This window comes from Orbicella faveolata, unplaced genomic scaffold (genome assembly GCF_042242905.1).
Source record: "Orbicella faveolata isolate gen_17 unplaced genomic scaffold, um_ofav_v1 contig_1, whole genome shotgun sequence".
Taxonomy (NCBI): Eukaryota; Metazoa; Cnidaria; class Anthozoa; order Scleractinia; family Merulinidae; genus Orbicella; species Orbicella faveolata.
Genome location: NW_028301536.1, coordinates 7390001 through 7404372, shown reverse-complemented (window position 1 = coordinate 7404372; position 14372 = coordinate 7390001). Strand labels below are relative to the sequence as shown.

Here is a 14372-nt window from a genome sequence, read left to right as displayed (position 1 = left end):
CTGTAGTTTGTTTTTGAACAGCTGGTTGTGAAAGGCTGAATGGCTGAATAACAGCTGTAAAAAACTTCCGAATGAAATTATATAAATAACAATGAATAACAGCAAGGTCAAATTATGGTTCTTATCTGAGGACTGATTGAATCGAAAACCTTGAATAAAAGTAATCCTGTGTTGAAGGTCTAAGCTTTTCAAGAGTAACAAGAAGATGTTAGATCTTATAACCGCGCGTTTAAAATTTAACTGTTTTCTTAGCACTACAGTCGCAATGCATTGTACATTCCAAAAGCAATCCTTGATGATTCATTGATTACTGTAGACACCACATTACTTGATCAACACAAACTGTATTATTGCACCATCAGTCGTAACCGGTGTGAAATCTCCGATGACGTAATAGTCTTAATCTGGAACTTTCTTCGGGATATGTATGGGCATGAAGATACGAACACTATTAACAACAGCTTTCTTTCTTAAAAGTCACGATTAAATTAAATTGTTTTTTCCCTTGAGTAAAGGGCTAGCAAAGAAGTCACACAAGTCACATAATTCAAGAATTGCGTTATCCACAGCTATCTTTAGTACGGTGGTTATTTCCCTACCAATGACGTAATCCTTGCACGTTCTGACAAGTTCTTTGCTTGGCTTGCAAATATTTAATTTTCCTTCCGATCTATGAACTGGCTGCGATGAAACAGTCAAAGGATTTACTTCATTTGCGTAAAACCACAAGAAATACTCACAAAATTACAAATAAATTAATGACCGTCGCTTCTGCCGAAATAAACTTGCAAAGTAAACACGATCGTATTTGTTACGTAGCGAAAGTGAAAGCTGCAACGTCAGCGCATTCCATGGCTGACGTAATACCTTTTTTTAGCGTATTTATTATTCCCTTTGAATCCAACGCTTTGATAAAACGAAAAGAAAATATATTTTACCCACAAAAAAGAAAACAATATCCGTAAAATTGTCCGTGTATTTATGTTTTAACAGCTTCTGGCGGAAAAACATCACACATTGCGTGACTCAAAGTTTGGCCGAGCGGAGGTCTGCGTCTGGTTACCGACAAAAAAAAAAATAACAAGAAGATGTTAGATCTTGTAACCACGTTTTTAAAATTTAACTGTTTTCTTAGCACTACAGTCGCAACGCAGTGTACATTCTAAAGCAATCCTTGATGATTCATTGATTACTGTAGACACCACATTACTTGATCAACACAAACTGTATTATTGCACCATCAGTTGTAACCGGTGTGAAATCTCCGATGACGTAATAGTCTTAATCTGGAACTTTCTTCGGGATATGTATGGGCATGAAGATACGAACACTATTAACAACAGCTTTCTTTCTTAAAAGTCACGATTAAATTAAATTGTTTTTTCCCTTGAGTAAAGGGCTAGCAAAGAAGTCACACAAGTCACATAATTCAAGAATTGCGTTATCCACGGCTATCTTTAGTACGGTGGTTATTTCCCTACCAATGACGTAATCCTTGCACGTTCTGACAAGTTCTTTGCTTGGCTTGCAAATATTTAATTTTCCTTCCGATCTATGAACTCGCTGCAATGAAACAGCCAAAGAATTTACTTCATTTGCCTAAAACCACAAGAAATACTCGCAAAATTACAAATAAATTAATGAATGTCGCTTCTGGTGAAATAAACTTGCAAAGTAAACACGATCTTATTTGTCACGTACCGAAAGTGAAAGCTGCAACGTCAACGCATTCCATGGCTGACGTAATACCTTTTTTTAGCGTATTTATTACTCCCTTTAAATCCAACGCTTTTGATAAAACGAAAGGAAAATATATTTTATCCACAAAAAAGAAAACAATATCCGTAAAATTGTCCGTGTATTTATGTTTTAACAGCTTCTGGCGCAAAAACATCACACGTTGTGTGACTCAAAATTTGGCCGAGCGGAGGTCTGCGTCTGGTCACCGACAAAAAAAAAAAAAAAAAAACCACAGGTAAACCTAGAACCGCGCTTGGCCCATGGCCGCCCGGTTAATTAAGAGTCCCTGTCCATAAAAATGGGAAATAACTCGGCAAGGGTCGAAAATTCGATTTCGCTCATATTTTCATGGTAGATAGGCTAGGGCATGACAAAAACTACTGGATAGTTTTTTTGGCAAAATATCCTTTTATTTCAAAGAAATATGCAAATTACCAAATTCCGTTAAAATCGTCATTTGACGCACCATTTTAGCAAGCAAGTTTGAAGGCCTCGCATGCAAAACCACATCATTCTTCCGTCTTTAAAACACTCAAATATTCTTGTGCAATGTTTAAATGTGTACTGGGTTGATTTTAGGGAATGTTGCGTTGTCTTTTTGGGTGCAAAATAATTAAATTTCGAAGACATGTATTTCATTCACTTAAAAGTACTTCGTGAATATAATTAATTTTCACCATGTGCGAAACCTTCAAATGGATCAAGCTTCTGGTGGTTGAATCGCAGAAGGATGGTCTACAGAATCCTGTAAAAATTTCTTTGGGCAAATGATTGTGAGCGATGCGAGAGCTTTCCAAAGTACGTCAAAAATGCAAATATTTGACCATCCGTCGTCAAATTTCAACTTACGGGTTAGACGTATATTTTAGCATGCGCCACACAACTTGACCTATAATAAGTTCAAATAGACACAGAGCTGATAATTTCGAGATGTTCTAACCTTATTTGTTGTAAAAGGCAGGTCCAAAGCCGATTTGACGAGTTTCTAGTGGTCTCTCACCATTCGTCGCACATAATGCAGAAGTTTGCTTTTGTTTACACAAGGTTAACGTCCGATGTACATCACCTACTGTCAACCTATTATTGGTCGAATACTATGAATCTGTGACTATCTTTCTGCGCTTATGAACATCACTGCATCTAAGTCTAAAATGGCTGAGTCGTTTGCTTTACGCTTCGCCAAAATATTGCGTTTGATCGATTGCTCACCATTGCTGATAAGCGTGTCGGCGCAGCACAATCTTACAGCTGTTATTTGTTCGTCACGCAATGCTGTCACGGCATATGCTGCACATTTTGATCTATTTTGTATAGAGTACTCTCAGGATAAGTGAAACAATTTAATCATTGTTCATCTGTTTGTTCATATATATAATACTATGTGTATATTTATAAAATCGTGTTCTATAGTGTACGTGGCGTCGGTCCAAATCACGTTTGTTGTACGTTCTGACGTTTCAGACAACAGCTGATAAAGCTAGTGCCTGTACTCACTAGAATTTTAAGAAAATCGCCATAAACAAATTATAGATCAATGAAGCAAGAACTAGCTGAAATAAAAATAGGAAATCACAACGTGTCTAATTCGTGAGAAAAACAGACTAAATTTAATTAGTAATTACGTGAGTAAATAGCCCTGGCCATGCCATTTTATTTGGCGTATTTTGTTTGCCTAGTGGCGAGGCATTGGTATGTAACAGAAAATAGTGGACTGTTGTCAATACAGTCCAAAATTATCGTCAGCAAAATATTGTAAATAAAACACCTATTGACTGTTTACCTCCGCGGCCACCATTGGGTCATTCCGATAAGGGTTTCATTATTGTCTCTACCCCTGTTAAGAGGCCCTGCGCCTAAGAAACGACCGATGATTTCCGGCTAAAAAATAAAATCGGCCAATTTTTATCTCCCAAGTAGAGGTTACTGAATACTATTTAAAAATGAATTTCTTTTGTTTCAGTTTCGCTTTAAACCAAAAATATTGAGCCGCAAACTTTTTCCGTCTGATAGCAGCAAAATCAGGCTGAAAATAAGCCCCCGCAAAAAACTGTTCAGAAATTACTATCGCAACGCAAAGTAATGAGAAAACTACACAGTGTTGAAGAAAAAGGCCTTTTAATGCAATATTATTCGATGAACATCAAAAAACTGCCGAAGCGATTAACAAATAAAGTTTCAAATATTGCATACTAAATTAGATGGAGCGTTGGAGCTGATTTTAAAATAATTATTTCTCAAAAGTTCAAGGCTTTTGAAAGCAATCACAGTGATAATTCAGACATTGGAGGGATATACATCACGTTTCTGGAAAAATATTTTTCGGCCAAAGTATATTGACCTTGTATAAAGCGTTCAAAGTTACCGTATTTACCGTTATTCTGCTACTTCGGTGAAACACTTCTCTTTTGCCAATACGGCCGTGGATAGCGTGATAAACGCCACTTTAAACCTTGCTAGGCATTCAAAGACCATCCTGAGTAGAAGGACGTAGAATTGAAAGAGAAAGGAAGATGAAAAATACGCAGAAAAAGAAAATAACTTGAAATGGTGACAGCGGCCATTGACGTCATTTGTCACGTCAAGTCACAAGAGCGTGGGAAAACGAGTCTGCAATGTCCTTCGGGCGGCCAGCGGCTAGGGATCCAGTCGTGACCCCATAACTCAGATCACGCTGCGGCCAAAACGGTATGGCGGTTGGGGAGGTTTTCCTTTTTCAGTGACCATCATTTGTCAAAAATAACATAACATTGTTCCACTAAACGTTTTCTGGCTGGGAAAAATTGTTTTCCTATTTGTGCATTCGTTTGGATTCCGCCGCTATTTATACAAATGACGTCAATGGCCGCTGTCACGCCACGACATTTTCCAGATTCAACTTTCGTTAGCAGATGGTAATTTCGAGTTATTTTCTTTTTCTGCATATTTTTCATCTTACTTTCTCTTTTAATTCTACGTCCTTCTACTTAGGATGATCTTTGAATGCCTAGCAAGGTTTAAAGTGGCGTTTATCACGCTATCCACGGCCGTATTGGCAAAAGAGAAGTGTTTCACCGAAGTAGCAGAATAACGGTAAATATGGTAACTTTGAACGCTTTGTACAAGGTCAATATACTTTGGCCGAAAAACGTTTTTCCAGAAACGTGATGTATATCCCTCCAATGTCTAATTCATCACTGTGATTGCTTTCAAAAGCCTTGAACTTTTGAGAAATAATTATTTTAAAATCAGCTCCAACGTTCCATCTAATTTAGTATGCAATATTTGAAACTTTACTTTTTTAATCGCTTCGGCACTTTTTTGATGTTTATCGAATGATATTGCATAAAAAGGCCTTTTTCTTCAACACTGTGTAGTTTTCTCATTACTTTACGTTGCGATAGTAATTTCTGAACAGTTTTTTGCGGGGGCTTATTTTCGGCCTGATTTTGCTGCTATCAGACGGAAAAAGTTTGCGGCTCAATATTTTTGGTTTAAAGCGAAACTGAAACAAAAGAAATTCATTTTTAAATAGTATTCGGTAACCTCTACTTAGGAGATAAAAATCGGCCGATTTTATTTTTTAGCCGGAAATCATCGGTCGTTTCTTAGGCGCAGGGCCTCTTAAGCGGCCACCCAAAATTTAAGAACTTTGTTTTGGAAAGGGCGATGGCAGTTAAGAGTCTGAAATTGAAGGTGCATGACGAGTGATAATTCAAACACACGTCTATCATGATTGTCTTGAATTGACTCCATGTTCACCAAGAAATTTATAGGCCGACAGTGAAAAATTAAATATTCAAGGTACACCAACCTCTATTTAAGCGGCTAGCCCCATTAAGCGGTCACCACCCATTTCCCTGAGGGTAGCCCACTGTATTACATGTAAACCAAAAATAATTGCATAGCGCGAAAAGACCTAGGTATGAGTTGACGTTGCAGTATTACGCAGGGCATGTAGGTAGCGGTGGTCGAGTAAAAGATAACAACAGGGGCAATGGTAAACTATTCATTCTTTTCATTTCTTAATTCAATCTCTTCCTACTCAACACGATTGTGTGCTCCCAGTGATTCCAAGCCTTACGGAGCCTTACGCATCAGGATAGAAATTGTCCTATCCCTACCCCCTAAAATGGGATGACAGCATTGCGTGACGAACAAGGAACGGCTGCAAGCAAGGATTCAAGCCATCAAACCATGATGATCAAACGTAATGTTTTGGTGTAGTGCAAAGCAAGCAACTATCTACAAATCACTTCGCCATTTTTGACTTAGATGCAGTGGTGATCATATGTGTCGAAAGAAGGTCAAAGATTCATGGTATTCGACAGTTAAATAAGTTGACAGTTGGCGATGTACATCGGACGTTATGTAAACAAAAGCAAACTTCTGCTTTACGTGCGACGAATGGTGAGAGAAACACGTCAAATCGGCTTTGGACCCGCCTTTTACAGCAAATGAGGTTAGAACATTTCGAAATTATCAGCTCTGTGTCTATTTCAACTTAACATACGTCAAGTCATGTGGCGCATGCTAAAATATACGTCTAACCTGTAAGTTGAAATTTGACGACGGATGGTCAAATATTTGCATTTTTGACGTACTTTGGAAAGCTCTCGCGTCGCTCACAATCATTTGCCCAAAGAAATTTTTACAGGATTCTGTAGACCATCCTTCTGCGATTCAACCACCAGAAGCTTGATCCATTTGAAGGTTTCGCACATGGTGAAAATTAATTATATTCACGAAGTACTTTTAAGTGAATGAAATACATGTCTTCGAAATTTAATTATTTTGCACCCAAAAAGACAACGCAACATTCCCTAAAATCAACCCAGTACACATTTAAACATTGCACAAGAATATTTGAGTGTTTTAAAGACGGAAGAATGATGTGGTTTTGCATGCGAGGCCATCAAACTTGCTTGATAAAATGGTGCGTCAAATGACGATTTTAACGGAATTTGGTAATTTGCATATTTCTTTGAAATAAAAGGATATTTTGCCAAAAAACCATCCAGTAGTTTTTGTCATGCCCTAGCCTATCTACCATAAGAATATGAGCAAAATCGAATTTTTGACCCTTGCCGCGAAATTAAGAATTTGTCTGATTTTTACAGGCAGGCACTCTTAAAGCAAATTTGTTTTTCACCGGGGAAAAATCAAAATCTGTAGTCGTCTGCGTTACCTCGCTAAATAAAGTTAACATCTTGACAATAAGTATTTGGCATAAGGCAATGACTCCCAGGATGACTATATAAACATCTTGCTTGCCCCGGGGAGGGGAGGGGGGTACTCCCTTACATGGGCTATATAAGTAGGTGTGGCCTCAAAGGGTAGGGTTTTTCAGTAGTTGTGGTCATAAATAGGTATCGATTTTGGCCATTTTGGTCTCAGATAGGGTATGGTTTTAGCACTCTAGTCTTGTATTGGGTATGTTATTTAGAAGAAACTACTTTTTCATCATTATCAATAAGACCGTCAACAAAAGCCCTTCAAAACTTCTGTTTAGGGCAACTGTGCCAGCCGCAATGGTCATAAATACAACTGTAGGGTATCAAATTTTTGGCCACGTCATAAATAGGGTAGCAAAAATCGCATAGTTTGGTCATAAATAGGGTAAGGGTTTTGGGAAGTGGGCTGCACAGCCCCACCCAACTTTTCTGGGATTACCCCTTCCCCCATGCCACCCTCCTGGGCTAGCTTATCAAATACTGCTATATAGAGTAGGTGATGCTTTCCCTACTATATGTATCTTTCAAACTAAAAGCACTAGTTATAGTGATGAAAATTTCCACAACGTGCCAGTAATTCTCGTTTCCTTAAGTGTGAGCAAAATAGATAATTGATTTTTGAGTAAATAAAGAAGCGGGCGCTAATTTGTCGGCAGCGTTGATTTTGCTACAATGCACATAAAGTTAAGTGAACCCAGGATTGAAACATCAAAATACTCTCCCACTGAAGGCATAGTTTCACCCATTCTTGGTGTTACTTTAGCATTGAATCCAGGCTCTGTGGTGTAAAGCAACCCTCCGAACAATTATGATATCAACACACTTTGAACTTGTGAGTTTTTTCAGCACAATTCAAATCACGTTTCAAGTTGTGTCACATAAGAAAGAAAGGCATGAGTATCAAGTTTCACTTGTGTGCATTTTCAATCACCTACAAATAAAACATCATCACGTGAATAACATGTACCTTGATATCTGTTTACAGTAACAAGCCCACTATGCGTAAAAACATAGGCACGCAAGGCGTGCAAGAGTTATTTTTTTTCTGTGAAGTTTTGGAGATAGAAACATTCATGGTACAGTAATGATTTGGTTAATTTGACAAGTTTTTTTGGTTGCGATGTTACGTTTCCAGATTAATGTAGATACCATCTTATTTTCTAACAGGCAATTTGATTCGCTCTTTGATACAACCCTCACTGTGATTGGTGTGACACGCGCACATGCATAACTCCCTCGCTCACCAATCACATAACCCTTCCAAACCCCAAGAGAAATTTTTGCCCAAAAATACTCAAGTTAATTTAGAGACTTTTTTGCATTTTATACAAGTCGTAAGTTTACCTTTTTACACAGCACAACACAACACAACACAACTTCACCGAAACTAGAAAGAAAGAGAAAAAAAACCTCTGACACGTTGAAAGTCTGATTTAATTAAATGCACTTTAACTTGGTGCCACGCAGTCTTCAAAGAACATTTGAACAGTTTTCATACTTTTTACCTTTAAAAATATTGGAATGAAATGAATGTCATCAAATAAAACTATTAAACTGCTACTGCAGAGACGTAAAAACCGTCCAGAAACGAAACCTTCTTTTTTGTTTAATATCCTGGAAACAATAGCCGATAACTTGTCAGCTCTAATTGAATTTACTCCCATATAAAAAACAAAAGTGTTAAGTTACCATTTGTTAACTAAAGATAGCAAACATCTTGTGGGAAAGAGTGGTGACGATTCGTCAGCTCTAATTGAATTTACTCCCTTGTGAAAAACAAGAGTGTCAAATTACACTTTGTAACTAAAAAACAAAAATGTCTCGTTATATTTGCATGCAACAAGAACAAAGCAATTGCTACCCGCACTTAATATTGTAAACGTGAGAACTGTTTCAAATCTAAAGTCTCGTCCCCTCTAAAACATGTCCTAAGAACTAGACGCGACGATTTGTGACCTCTAATTGAATTTATTCCTTGTGAAAAACAAAAGTATCAAATTACCTTTGTAACTAAAAATAAAATATCTCGTTGCATTTGCATACTACTAACTCATGAACTGTTCCAAACCTCAAGGCTCATCTCGTTCATTTAACTAAAATCCTCGGCCTAACCAACAGAAAATGTCGAAGTAAACCCAGTATATGAATACTTCCTCCTCTTTTATGGAAGAATAAATATGGCCGTTCTGGACTCTATCGGGATCAAATCTTCACGCATACCATTTACCTTTACAACAAGAAATTTGATTGGTTGTTTATAGTAGATCCAATCTGATTGGTGTGACATACATACATCTCTCACTCACTCACTCACTCACTCACCCATTGACCCGTCCATGACATACCCGACGCGCCGACTAAGAGGTATTTTTTTTTACAAAAAAATAACTCAATTAGCCGCGTACAGTGCATAATCAAAGACAAACACCGCCTTACATTTACAGAACTTGTGAGTGTCAAAGTGGATGAGTGAAAGGCACAACAACTTTGTAAAGCCACCGTGAAACTCAATTTTAAGTCTCTGCTGAGTCAAAAGATTTTTTCCCGGGAAAAGGGAAATGGTGAATGAAGATGATGGCCATGAACTTCTGCACAGCCGGAAATATGGCTGCATTTGCAGGATATTTTTTCCCGGCGCAGACTACGAACAAGCTGACAGCATATTCCCACGGGAGATATCATCTTTTAAACCTCAAAAAAAAAAGCCTTAATATTTGTATACTGTCAAAGATCAAAACATTTTCGGGAAACTTGTTGAACAAAACTAAGATGACTAAGATGAGAGATGACTAAGGAGCAGGGAAAGAACCATCAATATTCATGAGGTGTTAAACACGGAGCGATCATATACAGTATTGTGCAAAAGTAATGCAAACGAATTTCCACGAAATTCCTGTCTTTTCAAAGAAATTTTGCTTGAAACGACATTTCTATGAAATTGCCTTGCATTTGTGTGACACCTAGTGTTTTGATCCGTGTGATTTTTCGAACGATAATTCGCTTTGTGCGATGATTCACTGAGAACTTTCGACCGATAATTCACTCATCCCAATAAGTCGCTGTGATTTTTGAACAATAATTCACTCCTCCCAAAAATTCGATCTATGTTTATCAACAGGCCAAGAACGTTTTCAAAACACAGTTCGCTGAGTGAGATATATAAATGACCTTTCCAATCATTGTGCACAAAAGAAACCATTAATCTGCCGAAATAGCATCACAGCTTGACAAAATGTTAGCTATGAAACTCACCTGGTTATTTCAGAAGGAATGCTAAATTGTTGACTTGATCCAAAACCCCAAAACACCACAGTCCAATAAATAAATGCAATTGTACTCAATCACTATGTTATACACTTGCCAAAACACCATTTTCACAGCATGTAGAACCACACAATTTTTCTTGCAACAGACCCCAGTCTCCGTACCAGTTTGCTGCCATAGCGACCATTCGTGTTTATTACTTAGACCAGAAATCATTTGCTCATTTGCTTTACATTTAAAGCACCTTGAAGGTCAGTCATCATGGCTAAAGTTTCAAATTAAATGAGAACTTGAATCGAGCTCCTTCACAAGCAAGATCTCCGCCCAGCTGGAATATTCAGGTCATTGAAGAACAAAGGTTTACTAGTAAGCCTCGCTAGCTTCTCTGGAATCATCAAGAAACTACAAATTACTGGCTCCATGGTGAATCTACCGTGCTCGGGAAGACCAACAAAGTTGTCTGTAAATGCAAAAGCATTTATAGATCAACAGATGCGAATACATGATGAGATTACAAGCCAACAGATTCAGAACAAGCTAGCAAAACACGAGATTGCCATGAGTTCATCCACCGCACGAAGATCTCGCCAACAGCAAGGCTGGACTCTGCAGTGGACTGCTTATTGTCAGCTCATCCGAGATCTCGCAATATTACAAGGTCGCACATCAGTTCTCTAGTTTTTCTGTGATATATGTAATATTCTTGTTATGCCGCAATGTTAGAATTTTCATATTAAATATAAAAACTTGTAATACATTTTGGAAATGGATCGTTGTTGCAATCATCCATATCTGTTTATCCCTGTAAGTTAGAGTCCCAATGATTATTATTAAGGTGAGGAAAACGGAGTGAAATAAATGTGAACTGTTCGAAGACTTAAAGCAACACCCAGTGACCTCAGTCCCAGGTTGTTCGAAAGGTGGATAACGTTATCCAGCCTTCGAACAACTTGGGCCAGGGGCCTGTTTCTTGAAGGTCCCAAAAAGTTTTTGCACCCGGAGAGCCGTAGCAAAATCTCAAACCCTAACATAACAGCACTGTTTTATTCACATATTCTCAATATGAACAGAGGTTCTCTTCATACAAGAAGTTTCAGGCATATACACCTCTTGGTTTACAGGTACAGATTATCTAAAAATGGCTTTGCAGGCCTGAAAAGTTCTCGGGGCTTTCAAGAAACTTTCACAAACAACTGCAAGGGGACTGTCACATGGCTGATTAGCCGAGTATTCTTACTTGCATTTAAATTACAGCAATGTAAATTGATTTACAGTTTTGTTGACATAAGTCCTGCATCAGGTTTATGTATGTTTAAACACTGTTCCTTGGCATGGTCAAGAATTATATTTTGCGAAATGGTAAATAAAACATCTATAGCGAACAATGTGCCGTGTGGTTACTTCGGGCAACATGAAACAGCCAAGCAGTTTTACTTCTTATTAATTCTACCAGCTGGATTTGAAATCAGAGTACTACTCCAATACACTGGATACATAATTATAAATAAAATCCATCAAATATATTCGCTTATGCATTTATTGGTCTAAACGTCACGTGATCGAATATTCCCCTGCAAAAACTGGGGAACATCCCAGAATATTTCCCAATTTTCAAAACTACACATGTTGCGAAAAAGATTTGAAGACCAATAAACAAGGAAGCTCACAGGACTGGAGAATTTCAAAGGTGACTTTGCCTGCATATGAATTAATATGGCGATGACCAGCGATGATCAACAAAAATTATTCGTTGACGCTCCACCGGTGGAAAAGTTTGTGTCACAGGCGGTCAGGTGACCAGCCGCAACCAGGGTTTTTCTCCAAACGACCAAGGGAGGCAGAGGAGAGAGAGCCTGGGAAAGAGGTTACAGTTACATAAGCATTGAGTTAAAATTGCTACAAAACACCATTTCATGAAATACCTTGCGAGAAACCGATGATATGCACTCCATCTTTAGCCTCTTGCATCACAGGTCGTATTTTTTCCCTCATAGTTGACACTTGCATCCACAAAGGCTTGAAACTATCCACTTCCTCAAACAAGCTTATGAGCGTTATGTTGGTTCCAGGATGGGCCTCAGTTATAAACGAGGCAAGATCTTCCATATCCGATGCGCGATCAAGTATTCCATGGACGATGATCACCGGTTTGAAGCAAAATATTTTTGTTAGAGACAAAAACAAAAGCGCAAAACAAAGTTCGTGTGAGACAAAGTTCGCCATTTCTTCGACTGTGGGCTCGACGGTGTGCAGAAATGCGAATTGTTCTTCCAAATGTAAGAAGACTGCTGATTGGTCACAGCAGTAGCTGTGACGAACTAAACCAATCAAAAAACATGGTCTTTTGCGCGGCTGGCTCCTCTTACGGCGAGTAATTTGGCGCCAACTTCAAGGAATATGGCGGCTACCATGGCTGTGCGGTAAAGATATTTGGTACTACACTTTTGTTTTCACGTGGTTATTCTGCGAATTTCTGGATCATGGATGAAAAGATCATTCGTTTATGCGAAGAGAATAATGTCCCTTCTCTTGTTCAGGCGCTCTCAACACTCAAAAATCAAAAGGTGTGTGTTATTTCGTTGCCGCACTCAGCAAAGTCTGATGAATTCTGCCTACCTTCTGGCAGAGTGAATGTCTTTGAACATAGCTTATTGCATGTCTTAACGTAACTGCAAACAACTCAAGGGGCAGATAAGCATGTTGTCGCTGTAAAATATGTGTAAATCATAAAACATTGCTTTATTAAGTCCTATTCGCAAATTGAAGTCTATGTAAGCTTAAAACCTGAATTTAAGCCATGTTATTAGCTTTTTTGTTGTCCTGTTTTTCCATATGCTCGCAGACTTAAGCTTGTATTCTCGTTATCGCTTTGCCTTTATTTCATAACTTTATTTCTTATTTCAAATCTTGCTGTTGAATAGGTTGTAGACCTGTTAGAAGCCAGAGCTGTCGAGGGAAGGGGAGAACCACTTCCATATCTTCAAGCTGTATTCAAAGGCAAGTGTGGAGTCATTTTCGATCAGGAGTATTACAAGAGTGACGGTGCCTACCACAAAACACAAACTTGTTTGACTGATTTAGGACTACATGTACAAGTTTCATCCATAGTGTATGCACATCATGTGATCTATGCATTGCTTGATGCGTGTTCATATCTTGTGTGCACAAACACAAGTTAGATATATACCATCCTTACATAGCCACTTGCTTTTTCATGCAGTTTTGTGCATGATAAATACTTTATTAAAAATTACAGTGCCCCATAAAAAGTCAAGTGAGCATCATGCAAGCCTGCAAATAACAGTCGGTCATCGGACAATTGTCCGGTAAATTTGAGGTTTTGACAGGTAAAAGCTTAGCCTGGTCGGACACTCTGACTGGACATTTCTGCCAAAATGAAAAATATTTTAACTGGAAATTTGTGGCCGAATATGGGACAAGTTATTTTGTTAAACTGCCACACAATACTACGCAAAAAAGCTTTGTTATCGGTTTTGTGTTTATTCCAATTCTAAGAATTTTATCACACGCAGTGCGTCATCTCAAATGTTATGTCGAATTCTACTGATTGTAAACACATTCCATCAGCGCCACTATTCCTACATGTTAATTTACGCATTTTGCGGTGGCGTTGTGAAAGATCGTGAAGCCCCGTTTAGTCTGAATTACGTTCATCTGAAAAACTACTAAAAACTGAGGTCTTATGTAATTACTCATTGTTTGTTGCCATCAAGTGTTGTGGAATTAATTTTCAGTCGTACATTGACCCGATTAAAATATTATGGAAATTGAATACACGACCCAAATACTCACGTTTCGTTTATCTGAATGCAATCGCTTTCAAAAACTTTAAAACCTCTAAAACGTAACCAAATGTTTTTCTAGTCCGTATGATCAAAAATCAGTTTTATTTTTAACTCCTTACAGTTTTTTTGACGTCTGTCAGTGTGTTTGAAATATAGTTTCTGTACCACAGAACTGTTTTCGTGAAAAGCAGATTATGCATGTACAGATTAGTCACACTTTATAGTCATGACCATCTTTTATTCAATTGACCCCAAAAACTTTCAGAGGAAACTTGCTTTCAGAAAAAGTTGAAGAATTCATTTCAGCCAATTTTCAAGTCTCTGAATGTTATCATGGGGTTTTATACTGACA

General features: G+C 38.0%; 2 protein-coding genes across 6 annotated transcripts in view; one reads left to right on the top strand and one right to left on the bottom strand.

The window, feature by feature from the left end:
* The window catches only part of LOC110054702 (lysosomal thioesterase PPT2-A-like), a 35901-nt gene extending 23417 nt beyond the window's left edge, over positions 1-12484 (bottom strand). For both annotated transcript variants that reach the window (XM_089287286.1, XM_089287296.1), the window contains exon 1: positions 12137-12484. In XM_089287286.1, the coding sequence (XP_089143412.1) occupies positions 12137-12437 (301 nt within the window). In that variant the 5' untranslated portion in view covers positions 12438-12484. The remainder of the gene's footprint in view (positions 1-12136) is intronic.
* Positions 12485-12571: 87 nt separating this feature from the next.
* LOC110054701 (Fanconi anemia group I protein-like) overlaps positions 12572-14372 on the top strand; it is a 69094-nt gene continuing 67293 nt past the window's right edge. For 3 of the 4 annotated variants that reach the window (XM_089287254.1, XM_089287248.1, XM_089287242.1), the window contains exons 1-2: positions 12574-12778; positions 13136-13211. In XM_089287254.1, coding sequence (XP_089143380.1) covers positions 12695-12778; positions 13136-13211 — 160 coding nt within the window. In that variant the 5' untranslated portion in view covers positions 12574-12694. Of the gene's footprint in view, positions 12779-13135; positions 13212-14372 lie in introns of all 4 variants that reach the window. The other variant, XM_089287258.1, reaches the window with a different exon arrangement.